General features: G+C 42.0%; 1 protein-coding gene across 3 annotated transcripts; it reads right to left on the bottom strand.

The window, feature by feature from the left end:
• Nucleotides 1-1,678: 1,678 nt before the first annotated feature.
• On the bottom strand, nucleotides 1,679-17,438 carry LOC111220085 (WD repeat-containing protein 49-like). 3 transcript variants are annotated; one of them, XM_022743042.1, is made up of 19 exons: nucleotides 16,959-17,438; nucleotides 15,583-15,829; nucleotides 15,339-15,485; nucleotides 14,717-14,839; nucleotides 14,461-14,632; nucleotides 14,313-14,359; nucleotides 14,083-14,223; nucleotides 13,696-13,884; nucleotides 12,727-12,918; nucleotides 12,117-12,590; nucleotides 11,820-11,969; nucleotides 9,447-9,631; nucleotides 8,267-8,406; nucleotides 7,370-7,518; nucleotides 7,080-7,291; nucleotides 4,538-4,677; nucleotides 3,797-3,849; nucleotides 3,500-3,617; nucleotides 1,679-1,851 (listed from the first exon to the last, which is right to left on the bottom strand). In XM_022743042.1, exons 1-18 carry the CDS (start codon nucleotides 17,027-17,029, stop codon nucleotides 3,528-3,530), a joined length of 2,922 nt encoding a protein of 973 aa, XP_022598763.1. In that variant the 5' UTR covers nucleotides 17,030-17,438; the 3' UTR covers nucleotides 1,679-1,851; nucleotides 3,500-3,527. The 3 variants fall into 3 exon arrangements, with proteins under 3 accessions (XP_022598763.1, XP_022598764.1, XP_022598765.1); XM_022743043.1 differs by having other exon boundaries at nucleotides 7,080-7,261; XM_022743044.1 differs by lacking the exons at nucleotides 1,679-1,851; nucleotides 3,500-3,617; nucleotides 3,797-3,849; nucleotides 4,538-4,677 and having other exon boundaries at nucleotides 7,076-7,291.
• Nucleotides 17,439-18,024: the final 586 nt, after the last annotated feature.

Below are 18,024 nucleotides of genomic sequence, written 5' to 3'. Positions count from 1 at the left end.
GCTAAACCTGCCATTTAGCCAGAGCTTCTGTTTTGCCCCCCCCCACCATCAAACACACACACACACACACTTACACACTTCTCCCCCTTGCAAAACCCCAGCTACAAAAACAAGAGAAGATATTGTTCTTCTTTCAACACAAATCAGCTTTTAGACAGGCAGAGGCCACATTTTTCACAATTGAATGAGCTTTCCATTTTAACTTTCTGTCTGTTGTACTTGGTCTTTTAAAACTTTTTTTTTTTTCAAAGTGACTTTTAAAGCAAAAAGAAGAAGAAAAAAAAAGAAATCCCACAACTAAATCTCCCGCTTCAGCCCTGCAGGGACAACGAACTGAGAAATGCTCAAGTATGTATGAGTGTGTCATTTAGTTTTTATTCCACTGCATTACAAAAGGTAAAGATATGCACTTTTGGTTGAAAATGTGATCGCTTAAGAGGAAACTATTTGTATTCATCGGCAGAAAGAAGATATTTCTGGCAACATAAAATATTTGGTGGAGTTCAATAATGCTGTGTTATCTTACAAGTGCCCAAGGGGGTAAAAGTGCAGTCCCGATGACTTACCCTGTTTGTCCCAGCTGTGTCTGTCTGTATTTATCCCTGAGAAACAAACTGGAGAAAGGGCACTGTGCTCGCTTCCTGCCCTGCTAAAACATCCAGACCGGTGCTTAAAATAACCCGGTTTTTAGGGATGAGCGGGCGAGCACATGCAAAGAGGTTTCAAAATCAAATATGGGAAGAAAACAAACAAAAATAGGGCACTGAGTCTTGCGTCACCAATTTGTGCAATTCAGCAGAGCTGTGATGATAAGTACAGGGTGGCTTGTGTTCAGATAAGTGGGTGAGATGGCTCAGATGTCTGTCTGTCTACATGTCTGTCTGGATGACCCAGAAGTCTCAAATATCAGGAAATTTTACTCTGCTGATAAAAGAACTACAACAATCAGTGTAATGTGAAGCCGCTGCTGCACAGATACAATGAGGACATGCAAAATGATTTTAAAGCAGAGGTTTGACATTTTGGGAAATACCCTGCCTTGCTTTCACATAGAGAGTTAGATGAATAGATAACTACCTCTCGTGTCTGAAAATCAAATATAAAGCTACAGCCATCACCCGGTTAGCTTAGCTTAGCATCAACACTCGTTTTGGGAAATGCACTTCTTTGTATAGCACTGTTCAGTGTTTGCTTGGCTACCTCACAGCAAGGACAAGACTCACTTGTCACTGCATCTTGCAAAGAAATAGTCCAACACATGAATTAGTTAAAACACTTTATACACTCTTTGTTAGGATTAAACGCAGAATATGAAATGTTTTTAATCAGTGAGATTCAGAGATGCTGATTGACAGATTTCTCACCTTCGGCCAGGGCCAAGCAAATATTTCCCTCTGTTTCCATCCTTCATGCTAAACTAAGCTAAGCTAAACTAAGCTAAGTGAGAGCAGTATCAATCTTCTCACCTAACTCTTGGTATATAAGAGTATTTCCCAAGATGTCAAATCTGTTCCTCAAAGAAGATATTTTATGAGTAAGAGACGGACCAAACATCAAGAAATGTGAGTTTGGAGTGAAGAAAGCAGAATAAGGAAACAGCTAAAATCAAAAGAAAAACAAGGAGGGAGAAAAGTACAGTACATGCAGCACAGCAAAGACTGCAGTGTAAATCACAGTATTTATTTCACATATTTAAACAGACAGATTCAATTTACAGTTGCAAGACGGCTTCATTAATTATGGAAAAGGGAAAAAACGCATCCATGTCTGTATTTTCGTGCACAGGATTCGTGTTGCCGGTCTGATACCACACCTGGGGGATTATTGGTAAAGCTGCATTGGAGGCATCTCCTGGAAAAAGTAATAAAAAAAAAAAAGAAAAAGAAAGAAAGAAATGAAGAAAAGAATTTTTAGCTCCAGGTTAATAGAAAACAATTTTTAGAAATATGTAACAGAGTTTACAGAGCAGTTTCAAGGCATTTCTGACATTCTTCCTTCAGAAAACATCTAAAGCGTTAAGATGAATCGATGGAAGTCTTTTTAACTTCCTCTCTGACCTCTCAGCGGTCAGTCCACATGAATTGGCAGCGACAGGAAAAGCCTCTTCCATGTCTAGGCCACAAATTCACAGTGCGGCAGCGCAACACAGAGCATAAAGGGACAAGGTCACGGTTGGGAGAAGGACACAGAGGGAGGACGAAGAAGCTCATCAGGTCTCTCATCAGGGAGGGGTCAAGAGTCAAGAGGGGTCAAACATTCACAGCAGTTAAGACAAAGCAAGAAGAGAAGGAAGTGGGAAAGACACGCATGCTCAAATGAACCAATCAGGTTTTTCCCATTAGATGTATCTAAAATAGGACGGCAGCAGTCCTTCTCTTCCTTCTTCCATCCGTCTTTCATTATCCCTTCCCTTCAATCATGTCTTCAGCCTGACCATGGAGCACTGCAGCCACAGCACCGGGATGAAAGGAAGTGGAACTGCCCTGTCGTATTCCTCCAGAATTGATCGAGCCTTTTATAGCCACATGTGCTGACCAGTATTTTTTATAGTGACCACTACTGGACGTCCACAAACCTAGACTACCACCGATGACAATAAACACTCCTACTACAGAGGATTTACATAATACATAAAATAAAATTATACCGTCCAAAACTAGGTGGGTAAGTGGAGAGCTGATGAAATAAAGTTTATTGATCATTACAGCAGCAAAGAACAGAACACCAACAGTGTTTTATTGTTTAGGCGTTGAACTAATCATCTATAAGAGGATGAATGTGTCACTTCCTCTTTTAACAGTTATATTCTCTTGCTTTGAGTTGCAACATCCTTCATAATGGTAGAGATGTTATTTTAAAGGTCCCATATTTTTTTGTTGTGACCATGGCGATTGTCAGTCAGCACTGAAGTAAACTGAACAGATGTTCAAATTCAGACTAAAATGCTGCGGCTGGATTTGGTGTGGGGCTATACAGCGGAGTCTAAGGCCTGGTTCAAGTGCAAACCCCTGCATATATGAAACATGCTTTACCTGGACAGTAACTATGGAGACAAAGCCATTAAGCAGCTTATCCTTTTTTCAGAGCACCTACTCCGGGCGGTGGATACCATCTCTTAACTGTGATCACACAGCCATAGTAACAGCGGAGCAAAACACTAATAAGATTCCTTGATAGAGATGGAGTAAAAATATAGCAGATTTCAGGTAATACTTGCAGATAACCAAATCCTGTAAGGTTGGACGGTGGGCCAGGCTTGGGGCATAGCTGAGGGCAGCGACTGTTTCATTATGACATCACAAAATTACAGGCTCTGTGCATTTCCTCTGCGGATTGAACTTTTGGTACTTTCATAGTATTTATATGACACCTAGACCCGCTTTATAATGAAGAATGTTCATAAGCACAACAGAGAAGTGCAATGAAAAAAGCTGAAATAGATTAATTACTTGAAAAGGAAAAAAAAAAAGATAGATCGGTTATCGGTAACAAAACTCACCAGAGTCTGATGAGGCGAACTGAGCCAATCAGCAGTGATTGCTGTGGTGACTGTCATCAAACAGGCGTCTCCTGTGGCAACATGGAGCTACCGTCTGGCAGAAGTCCTCACACAGATACTGACACACACACAGATGCACAGATGATGATTGTTGGATGGATGGATGAGCGTTCATGGAGGGATGGAAACGAGACGAGCGAGATGAGAATGACAAATGTGTGTGTGTGTGTGTGGGAATATCTTCAACGTCCACAGTGTTAACACTCATCAGCAGCTGGTTGTGTGTTTGCAGGTTACCATGGGTTGCTGAGGTTGCTCCTGGTCAGTCTCTGCTGGGCCGGTGGATGAAGCTAAAGTCGATGACAAGAGACAACATTAAGTGAGTTAGAGTGTGTGTGTGTGTGTGTGTGTGTGTGTCTGCCTGGGTGTGGTTGCAGAGAAAGCACAGTTAATCGCTTATTTTGGCAATTTCTGAGTAACGGGCAGACAGTGAAAGGAAAGTGTAGGAAATGTCTTGCAGATACACACACACACATACACACACACACACACACACACACACACACACACATGCACAGCCACGCACACACAAAACTTGAGCATTTGTGCACTTTTAAAAATCTGGCCTGCGTCTCTGGAGCAGAACATTGCCCAAATGTTCCCAAGCTGAGCTCCAGACTTCAGAGGGGGAGAATGTGAAGAATGCTCTGACTCTTCTCTTCATAATGTGGTGAAATTGGACATGATTGAATCGCAGTATCGGGTTTAATTAGCTTGGAAGGCCATCCCGACCTGTACATTTAACCCATTTTCATGGATGTCTCGAGCAGCAGCTACACACACTCACACACATGTAGAAGGATCCTGACAGAAGTGGTAATTACTGGAAGGGACATTCTCAGCATGAAGCCAAATGGGATTGGAGCAGGCCTGGGTCAGGGAGAGGCTATCTGTGTGTGTGTGTGTGTGTGTGTGTGTGTGTGTGTGTGTGTGTGTGTGTGTGTGTGTGTAAAACACCTGTTAGCACTGAATGGTTACCTTCAGAACTGCATTCTTCCTGTGAAGTTTGACTGTTGGTGGAGTCGAGTACTTGACCTTTGACCTTGCTGGGTCCCGCTCCGTCACTTTCAGCCCCCACCTCCTCATCTGTATCCTCCCTCCGGTCGTTCTGTGTCTCCCTGAGGGTGTCAGAGCCAAAAGATATCACCCCTTTGCTGAAGGGAATCCACTTGTGCAAACACAAAGCTGTTTATTTTAGATAGAGCTTTCCCAGTCTGGCTCATGTCAAGGTCCCGAAACCACACAGGACTCAGATCAGTGATCTCTGTGGGATGATGTTTTGTCACAGAGTCCGATATCTGTGAGCATGTTTGTTGCTAGACTTGATTTAAACCAGAACTGTAGCTGTTCTCCGTCACTGCGGTGTAGTTGGCCTGCACTTGAGGACTCTGCATGTTCCTTCTGTGTGTGTGTGTGTGTGTGTGTGAGTGTGTGTGTGTGTGTGTGAGTGTGTGTGTGTGTGTGTGTGTGAGCGCATCTTAGGACAGCTTTATTGGGTAAATTGAAACTGACAGTATAATTTCAACTTCATGAATGGACAACTTAATAAAAGCCCACAGAGAAATTTCACATTGATTAGTTTTTTTTTTTTAAATAAAAAGAAGCTCTTCCTGGTAAAATTTGGCTACGAAGAATTTAAAGGATAATTGTTTTCATTGTTTTGGTCATTAAGTCCTGTCAGTAATAATGCTGAGATAATGGCTGAGATCTGGGAGTGTGGTAGCATTGCTATGAAAAGCCTGATGGGGCATGAAACACTAGAAGTCAGATGATCATACAAGGAATAAAAAAAAAAACCCAATGTCTGTAAAACTTATTTAAAAACTAAGGCAAACATTTCGTTTACATACTAACTTCCTGGTTCAAGTCAGAACTATTGTAGCTGTGGTTTTGATCATCTAGCTAAGCTGTTGCAAATTCATGTTTACAACATCTATGCAATATATATCTATACAGGTTTCTTGCTCTCCTCATTGTAGAGATGCTGACATGCTGCCAGGTCTTAATATTACTTTGGTATGTGCAAGCTGATACAAGACGTCTTGTCAAGATGTTTTGTGTATTTATATACACATGGAATTCCTTGATATAAAATTGGGATATTATACTTTTTTAAAGCCGTTGAATCCTTATTATTTTTCTATAACATTAAAAAGTAATAACTACATAGGCAACAATCGAAAACATCTGTATGTATTATTTATTAAGAGATACAGTGAAAAACTCCACTGTCATCAGATTCAGTTTTTGTTGCTAAATCGTGATTGGTGCAGTGAAAAATGTGACATCACCTTTTCCCCCCTGAGCCCAACCACCTCAAACCAAAGAAACACAAACACAGATGCTTCTCAATAAAAAACAAAAAACAAAAAACAAAACCTGGTCTGACTTGAGCAAGAAAAAGCCTTAAAATATGTGATATGTACTTAATATACTATTTTCTGATTGGTTTTTAAACTGCATTTTTCAACACTTGAGAGCCACAGCGAAGACACCTAAATGCTGTCATCACTCTGTGGGTGGTCGACCAATCAGAAGCCACAGAGACAGTGACGGACAGGTGGGAGGACAGTGACAAGAGGAGAACAAGTCCACTAACTTTTCCTCTCTCGCTCTCTTCCCTAAACATACATATACACACTAAATCACCATAACCAATCATTTAAATTTCAATTCAAGCATCCATGTGGTGCGTCTCCATCACACGAAGCCATCAGCAGCGTGTCTTGACAAGAGTTAAACCATAAATGATGAAACGATTTGGCTCCTCATTGAGCTTCTTATATTCGGACTGCACCTTCTTGTCCTCTCAAATTAAATTACTTTGAACGGTTCTCTCCTTTATGGCCCCTGTTACCTAACATGTGACAGAAACACAGTCGTGCACACAGTAAAGACCCACACTAAGCCAGAGTTTATGACCTTTAACCAAACTGAGGTTTCTATTAAAGACTCAAACGGCTGTGGAAACAACGAGGGAAGTTTCTTTTGGATGATGCGTTTCTCTATATTAGATTTGGCACATATTTAGCGCTCACTGTCGACAGCATGACTTGTTTGGACTTGTTCTGTATCTGATACTGGCAGTTTTCTTATTCCAGGTACAATCTGGCTGGCAGAATTGAATGATCAAATCCCACAAAGAGACGGCCACGTTTACACACGTCATCCTCAAAATTTGGACTGTGTAATCGAATATACTTCACAGCAGCATGTGCGCAGTCATATATAGCATTTATGGCCTCCGTGGTCATGATGCTTCGACTACGGAAGAGTTAGCAAGCCACTAAGTGACACAGGGAGTCGATCTGTTCACTCTCAGTGCACAGTGAGTTTGTCAGCTGAGAAAAGAAGTTGTTCAGATTTTGGCATTTTTTATTTCCTCTCTGTTGTGATTTTGCTTCATGCATTTAATTATAATTATTCATGGATGTACCTATGACGGTTACTGCTGATTCCAAGCTCCCTTTCTAAATAGTTTTCATTCTTCCTGTTATTTGATATATACTCATAAACTCACCTCTGGTATGCAGCTGCATCGGTGATATTCCACATCACCTCCTGTCCAAAAGATCCCACATGATCGCCGTCCTTTGTCCACAGTCCAGCTGAACCGTCAGCTGAGGCTGTGAGGACGAACAGTCTGTCAGCCTCCTCCAGGACTTCCACACTCACTAACCCTCTCCTATGTGCTTTCCAACACTGCAGCAGAGCAGGCCGTTCACAAACCGACTGTGTAGAAAGAGAATACCTGAAGTACGCGGGGTTATACGGTACACTTTGCATTTTTTTTTCTTGACACCAGCTCACCTTATGTTGGATGTCCAGTGCATAGTGAGACATGTCCCAGATCTGAAGCCAGCCTGTTGTGTCTCCAGAGACCAGGATGGTGTTTTTCGACTGATCCGAGCTCAGGCTCAGCACACGCACACCTGGCTGCTCTGGAGCATAAAACTGACCTGGGATAAGGAGAAGAACCTGGATTGTAAGAAAGCACTTTTCCAAACATAAGAAAGTCAAATAAAATCTAAAAGCAATTTTGTTTTAGCAACAGGCTCCTGTAGGTTTTTATAAACACAGTCCACAGTTGGTTCTCTCAAGCTGCAGGCAAGCACATCTATTTATATTCCGATATTGTGCCAATTTCAAGAATACTGTTTTTGACATAGAATGACAAATGTGCTTTTGAGACAAATTGCTACCTTTGAATGCTTTCTGTTATGTCACACATCTCCCTGTTATGTCACGATCTCAAATTCCTCTCTGTTAGAAAAATGCATGGACACATACACAGACCTATGCACACACACACAAATGCATACTGGATAACTCATACACACACACATATACCCATGCACGCTCATACACATATGCAGCGGTCACAGTGCATGAATCCCACACCACTAAACACAGATGGGATCTGGAAAGAGACATAGTTGTGGGCTGCCATTCCTGGCAGCCCACAACTATGTCCAAGTCGACGGTTCAGCCTAACTGTCACTGCTCTGGCTGTGTGTAAATCCATCGTACGGGAGGATCATTAAAAGTGACGGCAGCCTGTCAACTGCTTGTACAGTTTCGTGCCTCCACCTCCTCATACTGTCAGAGATCTATTTTAAATTTATGTAATTTAGTTTTGCATCCAGTTTTTTCGTAAAGACCTCACATCAGTGATACTTGCAGGTTTTTCTTCAGTGTCGCATTCACCATAAGTGTGTGTTTGTCCAGTGATACTCCAAAAGGACAGACAGCCAGCCTGTGATGACACCAGGACACCTCTGTTTCTCAGCTTTCTGTCGCCAGCTCGATGCTGCAGGAACAAGAGACTGTCCACAGGAGGCACGACTCTGGAATCACACAAAACAGATGAAAACGATGTAGAAGTTGGCTCCCGCTAAGGACGCAGTTCTCTTGACAAAGAAACTGGTGACCACCAGACTGGAGCTAGAGTTGCTGAGGTTCAGTACCAACATTGGCATCTGTTCCTTAACGTCAGTGGTGCCAGGAATTGGAATGAGTTAAGAAGAAGGCCAAACTGTGGCTTCTGAAAAACACAAGTGTCCATTACCATCCTAGACTGGAATGCTTTTACTGATGATTACATTCATTGTTTATCGATCTTTGCTGTCTTTACATCAAGAGCCACAATGGAAATAAGTGCAGGTAAATGAATTGATTACTCAGTTTACAGAAACATAATCAACATCTATATTGATTGTTGCCTGATGAGTTGTAAATCAGTTTTTCAAGCAAAAATACCAAATATTTCTCAACTGTAATGATTTACCACATATTTGTCTAATGTGGTAATAAGTAGAATACCTGTGGGTTGTAGTTGGTCAGATAAAATAAGGTATTTGATAACATCACCTTGGGCTTTAAGAAATTATGATGTGTATTTTTCACAGTTTTCTGACATCTTATGATAATGAAATAACTAGAAAATTATCTGAAGATTAATCTAGAATGAAAACAGCCCTAGAAATAAGTCTTCATTTTGTTACACTTAACATTTTTGTAGAGTAATTAGTGACGACTCTGTGGTTCAGCACTGAGATGCACGTCTTTCCCAGTGTTCAGCAAAATCTCATGAGTGATATATGTGAACCATTTATAACATATAAACAAATGAAAACACAAGCAGGTGAGAAGTGACCATCGGATGTCTGTTTGATCTGGTCAAAACCTCAGAGTGAGATACACTGAGTTTCATCACATCTGTTCGTTAGTGTTTATGACCTCACAGGTGATGGATGACGTGATGAGACGATCTCTGTCTAACTCATAATGAGTTTATATTGGCACAAAAACATAACACCAGTACTAAACCGTCAACAATTCACAAACTTCAGCAAGACAACACACGCATCGGCTGTATCCCCCTTACCCCGCCTGCCTCTCTCTCTGCAGGTGGAGCAGTGGTCCCTGCGTCTCCAGCCTCCAGACGATGACCTCTCCATCATGGCTTGCTGTGGCAACGACCCCCAGAGCAGAACACTGACACACAACGAGGATGTCCGACTTATGGACGCCGCTGGACTTCCACGACAGGTCTGCTCTCACATACAAGTCCTAGGGGAAATGTTTATACGTGGTGTTGAGACCGAATATCACCAGTTTTGAGCCGACACGAAAAGGTTTTGCACAAAAACAATGCGATGTTGTCTGCAGGCTCTAATGTGCACGGGCCTTGCTGATTGTAATTGTGAAACTATTTGCACATCACTTCCCTCTGTGGGACAGTTTACAAACAGTCTAAAGTAACACGTAACTGTTTGTGTAGCCTTGTGGAAAGCTGTGGTTTACTGATTTTGTTTACACCTCTGGGCTGAAACGCTCTTTAAAACTGACTCTCTGCAGCACGGCAGACGTCATAGAAATACTGGTGCAGATGTCTTTGATTGCACAAGGGGCGGCGTGTAAATGTATTCTTAATTTACGCATCAGGTCATATCAGGTCATTCCCCACCAGCTTTTACCAGTTGAGAAAACCTGCCTCTATTGAAACAACGAGGGCTTTACAATGAGAAACATTACGACCGAGAAAAAACAGCATGAAGAATTCGCTGTAGAGGCATGAATACTGAACGTTAGTCTTTAATGGATGAATTTAACCGCAGAGCAGATGGAAGTTAAAGGTTGAGAGGTAAAATGTAACACAGGAATTTGAGGTGTGAAAATATGCACGTCTGCACACCCAGACTTTTGTCTCACGTTGCAGTTCACTCCCGTGTTTATTCTGGCACTTACGCTGCCACTGGCAACACTTCATCCTCATTTCTTTTGACCTTTGTATAAATGTCTGGGTGGATGTGGGTATGTTTTATCTGTGCTCTGTAAAAATGTTTTTTTTTTTTTTTTTTACCAGCAATACAAAGGCATAAAAAATATGATTTAAAGATACGACAGACTTAACTGTGAATTCATTGGATATAATTGGATACGTTTTGTGCTACTACTGCATGAAATATTTTCTGAGGCTAATTTGGGGCAAAGTGTTTCAAGTCTGTATCAGATTAGTCACCATGGTGACAGCTGTTTGTGTGGGACTCATCATCATCCTGCATCTAACATCTGGGGAAGAAGTTGTGGCAAAGCAAAAGTCTGCAGGCTAAGACACTGGTTGGGTGGCCAGCTTTGTTTGTTTGTTTGTTTGTTTGTTTGTTTTCTCGATACGTTTATGTTTTTTTGGTCATTAGTGAATGTTTGTGCTGCATTTCACCTGTCAATCAAAAGCTTCTATAATGTATTCAATGCTGTGATTACGTGTCAGTGCTCACAATAGTTACACTATTATTCGTCTATTTTTCCAAACAAATGGCTATTACTGACAGAAACATGACAAATGACTTCCTGTTCAGCAGAACATTTTCCCCTGAATAGATCCACCAGACATTGGTGTTTTGCACATAAAATATGACGGCATTTTTTCTTTATTTTTATTTTCTTTATTTTTTTATTTTACTTTATCACATCACAATGACATTGCTCTCAACACTACTTCAGGTTTGATGTGGAAGGTTCCCTGTTGAGGTTTTGTCCACAAGTAATGCTATGGAGCAATGTGTTTCCGATTTGGTCCTGCTGATAGTTTCATGCTATTCCACTGAGTTGAAAGCACTAAAAAAAGGAAGACAGGCTTGCAAGTAACATATATAGATATAGATATATATATATATATATATATAGAAACAATACAGGTTTCTAATTCTTACAAGAAGTAGGCTTTGCAAATGCTTTTAGAGAAGGGAAATGCATTCAACGCGTTTATTATATATAAAGGATATACATGTGTTTTGGTGTGAAACATTGGCTGAAAACATCATTTTGTTTGTTTCACAAAACCTTCTCTTGGAGCCTTTAATGTTTTATCCTGCCTGCCTCTTGTCTTTCAAGTAAAAACACAAAAAAGTACGATCTGCAGTAGCAGGTTATAATACTATTTTGTTGGATCAGTAATAAACTGAAACATAAACTTAACAGTAATTTAACTCCCTCTGATGTACAGGTGTACTCCAGGACCCTGTGACATCACAGTTGGGCGTGGTCACAGGTTCAACAGAGCACACTTCTGACCACAACCCACTGCACCCATCAGTGATGCTGGGTGTGGGCAATGGTTCAACAGGCTTGAAAACATTCAACAGAAGGTTTAGTGAAATGGTTCCTTTCAGTCTAGTTTAAGTGATTCATAAAGAAAATTATAGTTATTTATGTGAAACTGCTGCGGATTATCAATTTAAAACAGCTTCAATTTTACCTTGGCTGCTGCAATGTCATACTGAATGATCCGCTGGCTCCATCCCACAGCCAGCAGCTTGTTGTCATGGAGACAGGTCAACCTGGTGACTTCAGAGTTGGTGACAGGCTCCAGCTTGTGCAGGTTAAGGCCATTCAGTAAATTCCACACCTGCTTGGAGTGGTCAGTAAGAGGGACCAGCTCTTTTTTTAATTGTCTCACACATTTGAAATACAGATGCATGTAACTTCCTGTATATAAGGTGCCAGTTCACTGTATTTTTACACAAACTGATAGTGACAAGATGTGGTTTCAAACCTTAACGGTGCCGTTGCGAGCCCCAGTGATCAGTCTTCTGTGGGAGGAGTCTAGTGCCATGCAGAGGAGTTCATCTTCTCCATGAGCATTTAAGATCTGAAGCCGCCTCCTACCTGTCTCTACATCCCACAGAGACACGGATGAGTTGGCATGTGCAGTCACCACCTGTCTCAGGGTGGGGTTGTACAGAGCGCAGGAGAGGGCCGGACCGCTTTGGATTTCTGGTCCAAATTCCCTTCCTTCATTTGTGAACCCTCCGCCCCCTCCTCTCCTCGTTTCGGCCAGGTTGAGCAGCGCCAGGTAATCTTTGCATCCCACCACTAAATGAGGCTGTGTGTCTTCAGGAAGAGGAGGGCTTAGCAACAGGAAAGGGAAGTTGCCATGTTCTGAGATTCGACTTGGCTGCAGGCACGGGAACTGCAGGCGGACAGTTTTCAGACAGTGATGTGAGGAAATGTCCCAAACCCTCAGCTCCTGACAAAAGAAAAAAAAAAAGAAACATTAGTCCAGTCACTAGTAAATACACAGGCTTTGTTGCAGTAATTTATCACGGTACACTCAACTGTCAGGACAGTTCACTGTCTTCTAAGCTTCTTCTTTAATGACTCACAGCATCTCTGGAGTAGCTGAAGATCTGCCCAACAGGTTGGTAGATTGCAACATCCAATATAGTGGCGCAGTGACCTGGCAGTGTAGCTACAGGACGTGTGGTCACAAATCGAGTCCACAGTCTGACTGCTCGGTCACAACCTCCCGTGACCATCAACTGCAGAGATGCATTGTAGTCAAAACATTTGGCTCCCTGGAGAGGAGACAAAAAAGACCAACATTCATAAGTTCAGAGAGACAGAAATGTACATGAACTGGTGTTTGATGTCTCTGTATTTTGGAAAATAAAACACGCACACATCAAGTTAGCTGGTCTCAGGATTTTCCCAGCACTGAGGATTTTTAAAGGGTGGTTTTATTGTTAAAATGTCCAGACAATTTAATTGGAGTGTAAAATGACTGTGCTTGTTCAAAAAAAGCCATTGTGCATAACAGGAAGTGCAGCCACCCAGTTTAATAATGTTTTGTGCAACAGCGTTACTTCTTTTCTCAACAGTCAGTGACACTGTCTGCCCCTCCAGGCCGGGTGGGAATAAACTTTATAAGTGACTAACTTCACTCACATCTCATATTTGTTCCTCTAGATAAAACTGGCGAGGGATAATTCACTGAATGGGTTATGTAATAGAGCGTTAACCGTGCAAGGACCTTGAATGCCATCTAAACAATTTTTCTAGGCTGATAATTGATTTTCAAACCTTGACCCACCCAGTCAGGTCACTGTTACCCAGACCAGAGCAGCGTGACTGACATGTGTCTCTGTGACTTTGACCCACATAAAAAGTGGATAACTACAAAAATAATTAGACCTCCTTCTTGCTAGTTTACATTTTATCTTCTCATACCATTTGCAAAATGATGTACAAATACACACTCATTCAAGTACTCTTAGCTATGATTCATAACAATAATTACTAAAGAAAATACATAACACGTATCAACAGCAAATCAACCTTGTGATCTAAGTTACCTGACTAATTTTCCAGATGTACGGCTCCCGCTTCACTGTCAGATTCACAAAGGCCACAGAGGTGGTGTCACTTTCTGAGGATGTCATGATGACATTGGTACTGGGCTCAAACATCACTCTGTTGATTGGTTCCTGGTGGATGTTGGGGATGTGACGGTAGGAGACCGTGTTGCTGTGTTCACCTAGGTCCTGTTGTCGAGACGGGTAAGAGTGAATGTTTAAGTGGTGTTTTTAGAATTGGAGAGTAATCAACAGGTGCACGTCATCGCTGTCGGTCTGCTTCAGTGGTTTCCGGTAGATACCTGTGAGGAACGTTGATCCGCAAAAACCAGAGACTGAGCTCAGTAATTAAATAGAGATAAGAGAAATGAGATGGGCGAAGCTTACTGGGAAAAAGATCCTGTGTGGGCCATTCTGTTTCTTGGAGGGATTCTTAAAAAGGCCTTTAGACGGGTTCAAGAACCACATCAGGTGGACTCCTCCCTTTTCATCCCCCAGCAGCAGCAGGGGCCGGGAACGCTCTGGACACTTGGAGGGACAACCACATAAATTTAAGTGACAAATTATTTGCTCTCAAAGTGAATTTATTCGAAATCTCAAAGAATCAGTGGCTGTACCTGTACATCATGCCAGTAGCAAAGAGCGGTGGGGACACTACGAAAACCTTGGAGCGATGATGAAACAAAGAGTTAACATCTGAAAAATGAGGTGCAGTAACTCATTTTCATTAGTGATCAGCTAATACATGTTTGCAAACAAGTGTACCAAATAGGTGGACATCCTCAGATACACCGGCTGCGGAGACATTCACAAAGTGCAAATCCCTGCAGTCGGTTGCTATGGCAACCTTGCGGACGTTGTCCATATACACCGCATCAGTGGTCCAGCCTCTGAACCTCCTTGTGTTGGCCACTTCCTCTGTTGGGTCTCCAGCAAGCTGAGAAGCAAATGTAAAAACGTGTGTGTGAGTGTGTGCTGTATTTCCATGTGGATGTAAAACTTGTACCATGATGTCACTCACCCCGACAGTTTTGAGGATGTGTAGGCTGCTGTTCCAGACAGTGATCTGACCCCCTTTACTGACACTTATATAGCGCAGTGGAGGAGGATGGGAAACAGTGACCACACGCACTGTTGGCTCCCGCTGCATATGAGTGAAGCAAATTAATAAAAAAAAAAAAAAGGTTATTGGAGGAAATAAAGTACTACTTGTAGAAAAAAAATATGCAGAAGGAGAGTACAGAGAAGAAATTAGACAAGCTTAGTGTAGTGGGTTGAACTTGTGCAGCAATTACTATCAAGATGCTTTAGCCTTCATTTTAGCATTAGCACCTTTTTTTCTATATCAGTTGTAAGAATGGCTGAATGTGTTACAACCATCATACTTATGTACCAGTATTATTCATTTGTTAAACCCTATCCTAACCCTAACCTATATACAGAAACAATGGTGGATTTATGGGTGACATGCCATTTTTATTTTTTATTTCTATTTCTTTCTATTCGCCCAGGGCACCATACAAGCTACCACCACCACTGTGCTCACCTTAGGCATGTCAGTGTAATTGTTTAAACATTGGAACATCCTACTAAGATGAATCATTTCTTCTCACTTCACCAGAGCTAAATTGGTAAACTCCTACCTTGTTGTGAGAGCAGTGTCTGATCTGAGGCTGGGAGTCCAGGAGAGCAGCTGTGGGGATGGAGGCGCGCTGTCTCTCCGTGTACTCCAGCAGCAGGTAGGAACACAACTGCTGCCAATTCACCTGTCCTGTACAAGTGATATCTACCTAGATATAAGGACGTTTAAGAAGTCAGTGCCCTGAAGACCAAGAAGCCATACTATAATTTTACTAAAATTAAAGACATCTCTTTATTTCTATTTACCTCACTGAAAAATCTCTCAACCCATGTGTCCTCGATATCTGGACCAATCACCGACCTCAAAACCTCCCGAAACTCTTCGAGCTCCATCCCCCGCTCCTCATTTCCTCCTCTGTTCTTTCCACTCCTTCCACTAGGCCTGTTTTCATGTATCTGTACTGCGGCTTTTGGAGAGGTAAATGCATTTCTCAGAAGCTGCAGGTGCTCAGGGCTCAGTTTCTCTGCAGGGCTGACTCCACAGGCCGGATCACTGCAGAAGGGAGGGTGCAGCAATGATCAGATAAAGGACAGGGTTAATTTGTGCAGAAATTGGTTTCAAGTTGTTGCTACCACTAAAATGTTGTAAGAGTTTCTCTTAAGTTGGGAGCTACTCTTCGTTTTGGGACTACAGCCCCTGAGTCTGCTCCTCAGGTGGATTGGGTGTACACATGCTGCCATACAGCTGGATCAAAACATGCAGTACATTAGCATTAAGGAATAAGTGCAGACAATATAGGTGGACTGTTGACAATTTGGTGTCTTCACAACACCTATTTTGATCTTTGCTAGTGAGTTGCAACTGTTTATTCATTCCCTCCCGTCGCTGGTGAAAGGCTTGCTGCAGAATGAATGCAGCGCTCCCAAGTGGCAGAGTCGAGACAACACATTACTGAGCCCAACAAAAGTTTAAAATCACATTATCAAGTCTCATGTAATGCACAATAAGGTGGTAGGAATATAGGTAAAGTGAATAGTGGGTCTTAGTTCTTGGGCTCAGAGAATGCTGCAGACGGGGAGTAAGTGATGGGGGAATGTGTTTGGTTTGGGGGTTGTGTTTGAAAGATCAAAGTGTTACTCACCACCAGCAGCTCCTGTGTGGCCCTGTTGCTCGGGGAGACTACAGGCTTAAACAATACGTCACATGTCTCAGCATTGTGAACTCTTGTACAGGTCCATCAGGACATGCATGAGTGGTCCTTTACATCATACGCATTTCTCACAATCAATCAATGGAACCATAAAATAATTAAGTAATAAACGCGTAGTGGGTTACTGAAAAGGGGGTTTAAAAAGCTGAAAGAGTTTGTGGTGAAGCTGCGTGGGGAGGAAAGAAAGTATAAAAGAAAATATGTGAATTAAAAACTCCTAGGGACAGACTGTGATGCTAATGTACAACTTCATCTTTTGACATAAGTTGCTTTACTAGAGGTAGGTAGATGGAAGAATGGATAGATGGGAGGATGGAAGAATGAAGCTTTAAAGCAACCTTTCTTTTTTACTAGGAGTTCAGATTTTTGTTTGACAGAAGGATATTTCAGGTGAGGGTCAGAGGCCATGGACTACATATATATATATATTATCATGATGAAATAGATAATAATTAAGTACGGAAAACTCACCCAAACCTGCTGTGTGGCACCTCTGTCTCATAAAGCACCCATGGTTTTTTCTTGTTTCTTAAAGTATCCATTTTGATCACTTGAGATTCATTATCTGAACCCCTCTTTAAATTCTTTGAACGCCAGATACTGCTCCATCTTTTTCTGTTGAATTTTTAACCCACATTCAATCCAGCGTCAGTGTCATGTTCTTCAGCTCCATCGCCTACCGACAAACAAAGATGCAGCAGCCACAAGCTCCCTTTGAAAGCGCTGAGACCAGTCTGAGATCATCACCGTGCTCTGAGTCAAAACATGCAGAGCCTTTGTTTCCACCCGTTACTCCGTCTTTTCATGCAAACCCAATTTATTCACACAGAACGTCTTGTGTACGGACAGGAAAGGAATGTCCACATCCATGGATCAAAAAGCCATTTGTCACAAGTGTTTGACCACACCGAAAAAAGAAAGTAAACACATCACTGAAGAGAAGACCATGGAGAGATGGGAGTTTCCAAAATAGCTGCAAGTCTGCTGAGGGTAACAGAGCCGCAAACCCCACAGACAAGCCCCCAGTGGGTTAATCATTTAGGGAGGCAAAGTTAGCCAGGACCCAGAGTGTTAACATTGGTAATTTTTGCACAAGGACAGGTCAGCAACTCTGACATAATGAGGACTGCATGGAAATTAAATAATAAATTAGCCTACCTCCTGTGCAAACGCATTTTAAGTCAAAAAGAGTAAAAGAACCAAGTCACTTTGTCATGTTCTTGCAGCCTCGCAGACATCTATAACTAATGCAGTTTAATTATTGCCAGGCAACCCGCAGCAGTTTTGCTTACCACTTCAGCGAGCATGAGCTATCCAGAGTGGCCTCCTACTATGTTTAATGAAGGCATCCAAGTCCCTGTAGAGTCTAGTCTGCTGGGCAATTCTTTTTACCTGGTCTAATATTAGACCTACACACACCAGTAAGCTGTACCACAACCAGCTCAAATATCTACATTATTCATCTGCTGTGCGATGCAGTGGCCTGCAGTGATGTCTGTCAATGGGTCTTTTAAGGTGACTTCAGACATCTCAAACT

This window comes from Seriola dumerili, unplaced genomic scaffold (assembly GCF_002260705.1).
Source record: "Seriola dumerili isolate Sdu_G_001 unplaced genomic scaffold, Sdu_1.0 BDQW01000068.1, whole genome shotgun sequence".
Lineage (NCBI taxonomy): Eukaryota > Metazoa > Chordata > Actinopteri > Carangiformes > Carangidae > Seriola > Seriola dumerili.
The sequence above is the reverse complement of the archived record's forward strand: the minus strand, read 5'-3'. Positions and strand labels throughout refer to the sequence as shown.

What these genes read in the sequence shown, in the direction of transcription:
- LOC111220085 (XM_022743042.1), bottom strand. Translation starts at nt 17,029, where the DNA reads ATGGATACTTTAAGAAACAAGAAAAAACCATGGGTGCTTTATGAGACA. An exon ending in TCAGCTACTCCAGAGATGCT is followed by an intron (nt 12,591 to 12,726) that starts GTGAGTCATTAA and finishes TTCTTTTGTCAG; the next exon opens with GAGCTGAGGGTTTGGGACAT. An exon ending in ATGACATTGCAGCAGCCAAG is followed by an intron (nt 9,632 to 11,819) that starts GTAAAATTGAAG and finishes CATTTCCCCTAG; the next exon opens with GACTTGTATGTGAGAGCAGA.